The sequence below is a fragment of the Mauremys mutica genome, chromosome 1, assembly GCF_020497125.1.
Source record: "Mauremys mutica isolate MM-2020 ecotype Southern chromosome 1, ASM2049712v1, whole genome shotgun sequence".
NCBI lineage: Eukaryota > Metazoa > Chordata > Testudines > Geoemydidae > Mauremys > Mauremys mutica.
Genome location: NC_059072.1, coordinates 368,941,216 through 368,953,191, shown reverse-complemented (window position 1 = coordinate 368,953,191; position 11,976 = coordinate 368,941,216). Strand labels below are relative to the sequence as shown.

The window sequence follows — 11,976 nt, the reverse complement described above, 5'->3', positions numbered from 1 at the left end:
TTCCCCATGCAAAAAAATGTAGGAATTATTAATTAAGGGAGCACAACAAAATATGGAATTGGATTTAGTAGGGTCATTGTTCATAGTTATTCTCTCTGAATAATGAAAATGTAAATTTTTCAGTGTGTGAAGAGAGATCAATCTTCTTATCCCATGTAAACAGCTTCCACTATTACATGCACAGTCTCATATTAACGTTGTCTCTCCATTCAGGCATTTCTACTGCGACCATCACCCAACGTCCTGGGAACACACAGAAAGTCAGGGGAGCATGCAGTAAATGCAGAAGACACCCTTATGCCTCAGAGTTGGACACCTTCTCCCCTACGCCATGTCAGATTCTAACACAACCAATTTCACCAACCCCTCCACCTTCATCCTACTGGGCATTCCTGGCCTAGAGGCAGCCCATATATGGATCTCCATTCCCTTCTGTGCTGTGTACGCCATAGCCGTGATGGGGAACTTCACTATCCTGTTCATCGTGAAGAGGGAGCCAAGCCTCCATAAGCCCATGTTCTATTTCCTCTGCATGCTGTCCATCACCGACCTGGTCATGTCCACATCCACCATACCCAAAATGCTGAGCATCTTCTGGTTCAATTCGAGGGAGATCAGTTTCAGTGCCTACCTCACCCAGATGTACTTCATTAACTGCTTCTCAGGGATGGAGTCTGGAATCCTCGTGGCCATGGCTTTTGATCGCTACGTGGCCATCTGCAATCCCCTGAGATATTCCACCATCCTGACAAACTCTGCTGTGGCCAAGATAGGCCTGGCTGTGGTGCTGCGTAGTGGCATACTCGCGTTACCCTATCCCTTCCTGGTGAGGCGGTACCCATATTGCAGAACGAACATCATTCCCCACTTCTATTGTGCGCATATAACCGTGGTGAAGCTGGCCTGTGCTGACATCCGCATCAATAGTTACTATGGGCTGTTTGATCTTTTCTCTGTGATCGGAGTGGATGTGTTTTTTATTGCCGTGTCCTATACTCTGATCCTCCGGGCCATCTTCCGCCTCCCCACAAAGGATGCCCGGATCAAAACTTTTGGAACCTGCATCTCTCATCTTTGTGCCATCTCAGCTTTGTACATCTCAGATTTCTTCTCCTCTCTCATTCAGCGGTTTGGCCACAATGTGCCACTGTACGTCCTCATTCTCATTACCTGTGTGTACCAGCTGGTGCCCCCCGTGCTGCACCCCATCATTTATGGGGTGAGGACCAAGCAGATCCGGGGCAGGCTGCTCCACCTCTTTACTCATAAGGGGGCCTAAATGTTTTCTCCTTGTTCTCTGGCTCATAAATTAAGCTGGTTGGTCCATGGTGTGATGGCTCCTCCCTGAATCACCTCCTACACAGACAGAGAGACATTAAACCCTTCCCTGTCCTTACTGTGCTGTGTTAATGTGATGAACTGGAGAGCCTATCTATGTACACTAGACTGGGTTGCCACCTTTCTAATTGCTGGTAGCTGGATCCCTGGAATTACAATTTTGCCCCATCTCTTTTGTGAAGCCTCGACTGTGTGTCTTCTCCCCAAGGTCCTGCCCCTGTCACTTGCTCATGTCTTCCTCCCCGCCTTGTCAGCTGCGACCCAGTCATCTCTAAAACCAATGTGTTCTCACAACTTATGGGAAGTCATTTAAGGGGAATTGTTTAGTGTTAACATTTTAATGTTTATTCTTACTTTGTTACTAACTCTGTGCAGAGAGAGACTCCTGTGATCTGCCGCAGCTCTGGGAAGGGAGTGGGGAATATTTTGTTACAGCAGGAGGTAGATACATCTGAGGTCTAAATAAGAAGATCAGAATGGCCATACCGGGTAAAACCAACGGTCCATGTAGCCCAGTAGTCTGTCTTCTGACAGGGCTCAGTGTCAGGTGCTTCAGAGGGAATGAACAGAACATGGCAATCAGCCTGTGATTCATGTGGAGCAGCTCCACAGAAGGAGGCAGAAGCCCCAAGCCCAGACTGCCTCAGCTTCATCTGGCAGGAGTTCAAGCTTCCAGCCATAGTAGGAGTCACCGGGGGAAGGGAAGGGCCCTGGCTGCAGCAGCAGAAGAGCCCCTCAGTTCAGGCTGCCCCAAGCCCTAGCCACAGTCACAGGGCGGAGGCAGGAGATGTTGGGGGGAATGTGGAGAGAAATGCTGCTCATTTTTGTCCTCTCCATCTTCCATGCTGCTGCCATCCAGGGGTTGCTTCGTTTTTCCCTGTCCTTGGACGAACCTCAGGGGGAGTTTTTTTTTGTGTCCCCTCCCTGACCCTTTACGGGGCTGCTCTCTTCCCTCCAGCTCCCTTTCCCTTTCTGCAGCACCACCGGTACAGTCGCCAAACCAGTGGTCTGCTCTCTCTTTGCCCATATCCATGGATTGCAGGGTAATAACAGGGGCTCAGCCAGAAAATCATCAGAAGTCCATGACACCATCCCCCACTGTGCTGCTGGATGAGCATGACTGTTCCTGGTGGACACCTGCGATTTCACGGGTAAGGTGAAATTCCTTCTACAGCATTGGGGAGACTTCTATCTCCTCTTCTCGGCCACAAGGTCTGTTTTGGAGGAGTGGAGGGGAACTGAGAGGGAGGACATCTTGGTCTACCGGCGGGACAGCAACTTCCGTGACAAACTTTTCAGGTTGGTCAGTGATTGTTGCAAGGCCGGCTGGGGATCCTCCTGCCCATGAGGATCCTCCCCAGCCTTCAGAATGAAGCCAACCATCTTTCTACATTGAACACCAGAGGCTCTAGGGTAGTTCTCCATGTTGCCAGGATCTCTCCTTTCTTTGTGATGTAGGGTACTGTCAGGGTTCCCTCCCCACTCTGAACTGGGGTACAGATGTCGTGACCCACATGAAACACCCCATGAGCTTATATTCCACCATCGTAGGTTAAAAACTTCTCCAAGGTGCAAATTCCTTTCCTTGACCATGGACGGTATTGCTGCCACCACCAAGTGATTTAAACAAACATTCAGGGAGGGGCCACTTGCGGAGTTACCAACTATGGTTTGTAACCTACCCTTTAAATCAGCTTCTGTACCCAGTGACTGGAAGATAGCTAATGTGACACCAATATTTAAAAAGGCTCTAGAGGTGATCCCGGCAATTACAGATGGGTAAGTTTAACATCAGTACCAGGCAAATTAGTTGAATAAAATTGTCAGACACATAGATGAACATATATTGTTCGGCAAAAGTCAACATGGTTCCTGTAAATGGAAATCATGTTTTACTAATGTGTTAGAGTTCTATCTATCATTAGCCTGAAAGATCGGGTGCCCTGCCAGGGTAGTTCATAGTCCCATATCTTCGCAACAAACGTCATGAACCATGACAACCTCTCCTTTTTTCAATTTTTGTACACATTGAAGCTGTGGGGTTCTAGAGGCCAGAGTGTCCATTGGTTTCTTGTCCCTATCCAAATATAGGGTGTTATTCCAGGAGCATGGAGTATAAATCGGCTAGGCTCACCACGTGGTTTAATTTCCCAAACATCGCAGTGAATTACCCAATCTCACATACATCCTCCCCACAGACCCGGCAGGATTCGGTATGTGGGAGCCCAGACCCCTCCAACCAGCCCGTACGCTTTGAAGCAGCACTGCAAGTGTCTGCATTTCTACCATGAAACCTTCCAAGTATGTCTCCAAGGACACAATTCAGATGGCATCCCCGAGGCATTTGTAAGGGCAGTGGGACAAGTCTGATGCTCAAGATCACTCTGAATGGCCATCAGCTGGTCATTCAGGAAATTCTGAATCTCTGAGCAGGCCAAATCTCACTGCAATATCTTCCCTGCTTCAATGATGTTAAGTACCATCCTTGTTAGCAAATCCTGGGTTATGGAGCTGAGGGTGGAGATAACATGGAATTCACTGATTCCAGCCTGTACGTGGGCTAGCTGTACTCCAGTAATAAGTCCCATGACTTTCTCCAGCTGCCCTAGTTTTTCCTCATGCTGTTGGCCCTTGTAAAGAGTCCAAATTGCTGCTGCACTATTGGCACCATCCCACAGGCATTCACTCAAATCTCTTTTCCTTCTTGAAAAGACCCATGCCCTTTGCTCCAAATAACAATGAGGACCCCTTCCTTCCAATATATTGCAGGCTCTGGGAACAGCCATCATGTCAACATTGTTATGAAACCCACTCATCTCAAAGATGAATTCCTGAAGCTTGTTTGTAGTGATCTCATACACTTCAATCTCTACTGGCCCATCTGTTTTCCACTCAATCTTTCACTTGTATGAGATACTCTGAACCTTAAAAATATTTTTTCCAAACAATATTTAAATAAATCATTAAGGTGTGAAGGCCTTGGCCATTGAGTCCCATCTGAATATATAGGATTGTTGAAATTTGGGTAAGTTACAGGGGTGGTAGTGGTTGTGGAGGAGCTGGTGGGGGCAGTGTCCATTGCAACAAGGCACTTTTGGTATCCATCATTTGGAAGCCAATTAGGCAGGGCAGTACAGCCTGATGGTACTTGTCCATAAGTGCAGAGCCTAGCCTGTAGGGATATTAAAGAAGGTACTAACAGTGATTCCCCCAAGTGACAGTGACCCCCCAGTTTCACCAAGTGCAGAGGTCTTTTAATTCTTCTGTTGGGGCTTGTGGGCTCCTGTCTGCAGAAAACACTGATTGTATCGGTCCTGTGAAAGATACTCTATTACTATGTAAAACTTACAAACAAGTTAATTGACTTTGTCCTTGAAGTAAACACTATGCTAGCCTTAAGCTGTATTTGATACAATGTAAACAAACAGACTCCCATCCTCTGTGATTACAGGGCCGTGAAACTCAGAGGAATTAACACACACCCCAAAAGTGGTGGAGACAGTACTTAAAATATGGTTAAGATATGGAATGTATGTTGATGAATGTTTGATGTACGTGAATGGTTAGGGAGGTGCCAGCCTGGAAAGGATCCATCGGCCGAAAAACGTGTCAAGTGGATCAGCAGACAACCCACGGAGGGTAAACTGGGATCCACCCCAAACACCTGGAAGGAATGTGCCACTTTAGACAATGTGGAGCCACCAGGAATGTGCCATCTGCTAATTGAGCCAACAACAGCAGGATGAAACGGTTCCCATAGACCAACATAGGAATTAATTCCTATAAAAATGGACTCTAAAAACTGAGGACTTTGAGTCTATGGTTCTGCTGCCAGCCTCCAGGAGCATCAGGTGCATCTGACACAGACTCGGCTCCATCCTCATGACCAAGATACCTGGCCAGTAACTTGGCATGAGCAACTTCTATGCTGGTAACTATAACACCTATACAGAACCTGAATGAATGACTGTGTGTGTGTGTGTGTGTAAGGAATAAGTAGTGATAAGAATAGGTAGTTAAACAACGTTGTTTGCTTTTATCTTTTGCTTTATTATTATATTTACAATAAACGTGGCATCTTTGCCTTATCACTCTTAATAAGATCCTGCTGGTTTTTATTATATTGGTATAACAAGCCCAGCCCACCACTCAACCGCACACTCCCAATCACAGTCCCTCCAAATTCCTCCCTGCCAATTTACAATACTCCGTCTCCTCCACCAGGGCCAATTCTTAATGTCTTTTGTAGTCAGGAATCCCTGGATCTTGGTAGTTTTGGCAGAGTGAGTGTTCCTTCTTCTTTCCCGGTATAGTTGTGGTGCAGGATCATGCAAGAGAGAGGTTACTAGCATGTCACCCTGTTGCCGGCTCAAAGAGCCCGAGGCGGAGCAACAGCAGGGTTCGTTGCCCGGTGTGCGTCGCACTAATTATCACACCAGGGTGGAGAAGCAAAACCAGGTTTATTTGAGCCCAAAGAAAGGTGCCAGGGAGAAAAGCATTCTCAAATCCTGCACCCCGATACAAGCGGTTTTTCCTCTCTTTATACAGAACTTCAGTTAAGCATTCCCATTACCCCCACACTCCTCCTCTCCCCCCACCTTTCATTCCCATGCAGCAAATACACTTTGCAATAGCAATCACATGAAGCAGTTAAGTCATACTTGGCAAAAAACCACCTTAGCTCGTTAGCAACTTTTCTGTGATCAGTTATCTGTACTTTCCCACCGTGGGGGCTACGTTCTCATGCATATAACTTTAATTACAGCACCTGCTTTCCGCCTATCTTATTTAATATTGGCTACATCTAGTATCAAGCAACCTTGCCACTGCCAGTAATTAGCACATAACACAAAAGGTTACAAAAGTTTAGTAAGGCTAACAAAAGCACTTTACATAAAGGTACTTTGGGTCACATAGGCCCAAAGTCACAACTTTGGTTTACTCAGGCCTAGTGGCACCAACAACCCTGTAGTGGTTTGATATCTTTAACAGATGCTGGCTAGATGATGGTTTTGTGGACAAGGGAGAGGTTACTAGCACTTCACCTCGACTTTGTTTTCCATTGTCCAGGAGGGAAAGAGGTATCAGAAAGAGAGAGAGGTTGATCAGTAGTCGGAGCTGCATTATCTTGAGGCGGTGGGGCCTTTTTGCAGTGAGACACGAGGGTCCAGGCAGTCAGGCCTTGACTCTTCACAGCGGTGTTGATAGTCAGCAAAACTTGATAAGTGCCTTTCCAGCATGGGGTTAGAACGGTCTTTTGTTGATGGACCCCTGGTTCCAATGAATGGCAGGGCTGCTCAGGAGCCTTAGGTAGTGCCTCTTTCACCTGTGAATAAAGAGACCTAACACATTTCATTAATGCTCTGAAACACCAGCAATAGAATCTGTCCTCAGACCCTGAAGCACAGACTGCTGACTCCCACAATCAGCATGGAGACATTCCTGTTCCAACACCATTGTCTTCCTAACAAGCTGGCCACACACAGCCACTTGGTTATAGGGCAGCTCAACTTTCTTAACAGCTTCTACTCCATCTGAGACCTTCTCTAAGCTACCCACACTGGATCTTTCAAAAGGAAAGTCAGTGGATCCATTTACAACATAAAATTTCTGGCTGTTAGGAGCTGAAACTTTGTTGATTAAATCACTTTCACACCCTTCAGTTGCAGTAAACTGCTTGCACAGATTATCATGAGGATTCCTTTCCCTATGAGCTTTTCAAAGCAGCAGTTCACCCCTCTCAGAAATTCTGCCCTTACCGTTTTCACCTAGAGCTTGCTCTAAAGGAACATTTTCCTGAGCAACCACAGGCTCTTTCTGGGTTTCACTTACATTCAGAACCACCTCTGTCCCATCAGGCAGATCTCTACACAATCCCCTTTCAGGCAAACTCATAGACTTTCTAGATAACAGGTTAGAAGCATTCTCCTTTCCCTGGCCATGAACAAGTTCAGAAATCTTTTCCTTCTTGCTACAAGTTGTCAAACTGTCAGTAGGTAACACAATTAAATCACCTTCATGCTCTCCTTGTGCCCTGGCTAGGGTATCACCCAGATCAGACAGAGTTGCTACACCCTTTTCCAACCACACATCAGCAACTGGCAAACTGCAAGCAACAGAATTGTCTGGTCTTTGGGATTTTGCTACGACACTAATTGGATGCACCCTAGTCACAGGGCCATTCTCCCCAGCAGACACAAACTTAGGACCATTTCCTTTCTGGGCTTTAGCTGTATCCACAACCAACTCTGAGACTATTGCACTATTCTCAGCCATCACAGGCTGAAAGGCACCTTCTGTCTGCTCCACAGACACAGAGGAGCCAGAGACACCTTCTCCTTCACCAGACACACAGCTTGGGATTTCATTTCCCTTGTTCCAGCACCAGGGCTGTTCACAGACAACTGCTTGGAGACCGAGGTAGCTTCCTCCATAGGCAAGTCAATACCCCCGACAGACACAGGCACATTCCCTTCACTGTCACATTTCTCCACACAGGAAACAGGTAAGGGATAGTGACACTCCTCTTCCACTATCCCTCCCTTCCCACACTGCTGACTAGACACAGTCACCAGTTCACCAGGGTCCCGAGGCTCCTCCAAACTTTTCTCACCAGGCACATGGCCACTCCCCACAGATAAGCTGCTGCTATTTTCACTACACTGAGCTACTTCCAGCAAATCACAGTTACCCATTTCAGGTTCACTTTTACAAGCTGCACTAGCCACCAAGTCATCACCCATCACAAATCTACCCTCTCCTTCCTCAGTTAGGGCTTCCACCTGACCATCTACTTTAATCTGCTCCTGAGAAACATTTTCCTGACCCATGAGATCTTTCTGTGCTTGATCTAATTCCAGATTCACTCCTGAGACATCAGACAGACATTCAGAAACTCCATTCACAGCCACACTGCTTTCTTATGCAGACAAACCTTTGGAGCAACCCTCCCCAGGCAAATCATTGTCCACAATAGACACAGGTTTAAGATCATTACTGTCCTGTGACTGGCTACCTGGACTGAACAAGGCTTTAACATTTTCCCCAATCAAAAGATCCTTCGGCAATAACTTCCTTACCCCAGCTATAACTTCATGCTTAGCACCATTCAATTCGAGGTGGATTCTGGCTAAACGCACACGGACAGTAAACTCATAGAGAACTACAACATTCACACTCTGATTTGGTAAATAATCTTCCTCTCTGACAAGATCTGTTTTAACAAGAGTGATGTTAGAAGCCATAATTTGCCCTAAACAGCTTTTACCATTGACTTTTACACTCTCTATGAATTTTCCATTACCACTCCCATACAGAACACTGGCACAATTTATGGGGCCACCCTCTACTGAACTCATAGTAACAGCATTGACATAAAAGGTAGCCGTGTTGGGGTACATTTGCTTACACCCAGACAAGTGCTCAGAGTTATACAACATACCAACATTGTTACAAACTGGACTTTCAAGAGGATATAATTTCTGCTGTTCTTCCCTTGCTTCTTTGACTTGGAGCTAGAGTCTAGCCGTCTCCTGTTGCATCTGTCGAGTTTTCTCCTCAGCAGCCAGCAGCTCCAGATGCCCCTTACGAGCTTTTTCTTCTCTCTTAGCAGCTTCTTTTTTTATCTCAGCAGCCTCTTTCTCCAGCTGGGCCAAGGCTCGCTTCTCTTTCATTTGAATTTTTGCCAGTTTTTGCTCATGTTCAAACTGCAGGCTGTCCATCAGGGCTTGCAGTTTCATTGCTTCTGCTGATGCTTTATGACTCATGGTCACTGATCTTTAACCAACCAAACTCTCAATCCCAAATTTCAAATTTGGCTAGCATGGGGTTCTGTCCCAAAGCTTAATTGACCTGGTTCTGTGGATACAAGCACGACTATGCCACTGTGATGATGCGGTTCTGGTGGGACCCCACAGAGAGTGCCAATTTAGGACCAATTGTTTAAACAGTGCAGTTACAGCCCAAGGCTGGGGGTTTTCCACCTCTAAGGCAAACCAAACCAGCCAGACAAAGAGGACTTTGGTCTCACCCCACTGGCTAACCACAAGTCACACAAGCAATTCCCTTAGACACTCCAGTTTCCCAGTATCACCACCAGTGCCACTCGTCCTGGGGATGAATGGTTATGAAAACCAACACCCCAGTAAAAGAAAAAGGTTCTCTCAATCCCAAGGAGCCATGCCCCACACCCAGGTCAATATACAAATCAGATCTTACCCACAAATCACTCTGTTGCCAATCCTTTAGAATCTAAAATTGAAACGTTTATTTATAAAAGGAAAAAGATATAGATGAGAGTTAGAATTGGTTAAATAGAATCAATTACATACAGCAATGGCAAAGTTCTTAGTTTCAGGCTTCTGACAGCGATGGAGGAAACTGCAGGTTTAAATCAAGTCTCTGGAACATCCCCTGCTGGGATGGGTCATTCAGTCCTTTGTTCAGAGCTTCAGTTTGTAGCAAAGTTCCTCCAGAGGTGGGCAAGCCCCTGCATACTTTGCTGAGTTACAAGGCGTATCTGCCTTCTCTCAATGGGTCAATTGCGTAGCTCATGGTCCTTAATGGGCCATCAGGCAGGCTAGGCAGAGCTAACACCAACTTGTCTGGGATGTCTCCCAGAAGCACAGCACAAATTTGAACTGATCCCTGCGGAACCCCACTTGTTATGTCCTTCCAGCATCACTGTGAACCACTGATAACTACTCTCTGGGAGCATTTTTTCAACCAGCTATGCACACACCTTACAGTAGCTCCATCCAGGCTGCATTTCCCTAATTTGTTAATGAGAAGGTTATGCGAGACTGTATCAAAAGCTGTACTAATGACTATATATACCACAGCTACTGCTTCCCTACATCCACAGGGCTTGTTACCCTGTCAAAAAAGCTATCAGGTTGGTTTGACATGATTTGTTCTTGATGAATCCATGCTGACTGTCACTTATCACTTCATTATCTTTTAGTCGTTTGCAAAATTATTCCATAATTATTTGCTCCATTATCTTGCCTGGTACAGAAGTGAAGCTGAACTGGTCTGTAATAGCCTGGGTTTCCCTTATTTCCCTTTTTATAGACAAGCAGTATATGTGCTCTTTTCCAGTCTTCTGGAATCTCCCCTGTCTCCCATCACTTTTCAAAGATAGTGACTAATGGCTCAGATCCCTCCTCACTCAGTTCCTTCAGGATGCATTTTGTCAGGCCCTGGTGACTTGAAGTCATCTAACTTGTCCAAGTGACTTTTAACTTGTTCTTTCCATATTTTACTAGATGAATCTTCCCCATTTTCACTGGCATTTTGTATTTCAGGTGTCCAAACACCACCAACTATCTTGGTGAAAACTGAAACAAACAATGGTTAATCACCATCACTGCTAAATATTTGGCCCTAATTTCAAGCTGGAATTTGCCTGGCTTCAGCTTCCAGTCTTTCGGACTTGCTCAGCCTTTGTCTGGTAGATTACAGAGCCCATTATTACCCGTGATTTTCTCCAAATTAAAGTCTCTGCTTGATCATCTTTTTGATAAGTTAAAGAGATACACACCTTCAAATCTAACGATCCAGCATTTACTCTTATCCTCCAATCATTTCTGTGGGTCTCCAAGTTTTAAACATCTTTTTTCAAATGTGGACCCCAGAACTGGATGCAGTTTGTTTCACCAATCCCATGTGTTTCACCAATCCTTCCCCTGCTCCAACTCACCAACTCAATATTTTCCACTATTAAATCAATGGTCTCTGAGAAATCAAGGTTTGTTGCATCAGTGTCGTTCCCTTGATCAACCATTGTGTACTCTCATAATAGGATGAAATCAAGTTTATTTGACAAGATCTGTTTCAGTTAAATGCAGTTGGTGACTGGTATTACTTATATATCTAACTAATCCCATACCAGCTTCTCCATTGTTTCTTAACCTTGTCAATTCTTTTATAAAAAAAAAACAAAACTCTTTCTCTTTATTTTTTAATACTTTATATATAACACAGGAATTGACATAAATCTTTTCCAGGATTTCATTTGTTCTTAATATAATCAATAACCTCGTTTTTGTGATCCATAGCCCTGCCACACATGGAGTGTTCCCAGATGTCTTAATGTTCTTTATCAATTTTCCTAACTTCTGATTTCTATTGCTGGCCAGCTATTTCCCCTTTTTCCTCATTGTTACATATTGCTTCCCTCCCTCTAATTCTTGCCTTCACTTTACCACTGAACTGAGTTTTTACCCAAAGTTGTTCACTTTGTTGACTCTGGAATTGAGAGTTTTCTGATATCTAATCAAATGTTATCAAAGAATTACCAATATTCATTCATATTTTTCTGTCTAAATTTTTCCTCTCAATCAGTTTTGCTGACAATTTCCCTCATCTTCAGGAAATTAGTCCTCTTGGAGCACTAAGTGTCTATTGATAGTACTGGTTGGGAACTGTCCATTTGAATGTAAAACAGTTTCATTTTTTTATTTTACTCTCCTATATCATATGTCCTCATCTTTGTCTCTTGTGAAAAATAAAGAGTCCCAGACTTTTCTATCCTTAATAGACACTGGGTGACTAAAACTGAACACATTCCCAAATATGTTATGCTCTATCCCATATCTTGGGATATGAACATTCTTTTGTTTTGTTCACTGCTGCAAA

General features: G+C 44.8%; 1 protein-coding gene across 1 annotated transcript; it reads left to right on the top strand.

Moving 5' to 3' along the window:
• Positions 1 to 331: 331 nt before the first annotated feature.
• LOC123362981 (olfactory receptor 52E4-like) lies at positions 332 to 1,279 on the top strand. The gene has a single exon (XM_045003590.1). It carries the CDS (start codon positions 332 to 334, stop codon positions 1,277 to 1,279), a length of 948 nt encoding a protein of 315 aa, XP_044859525.1.
• The last annotated feature ends 10,697 nt before the right edge of the window (positions 1,280 to 11,976 follow it).

Bases quoted from the DNA above. Each gene is read 5' to 3' on its own strand.
- LOC123362981 (XM_045003590.1), top strand. From the start codon at position 332: ATGTCAGATTCTAACACAACCAATTTCACCAACCCCTCCACCTTCATC.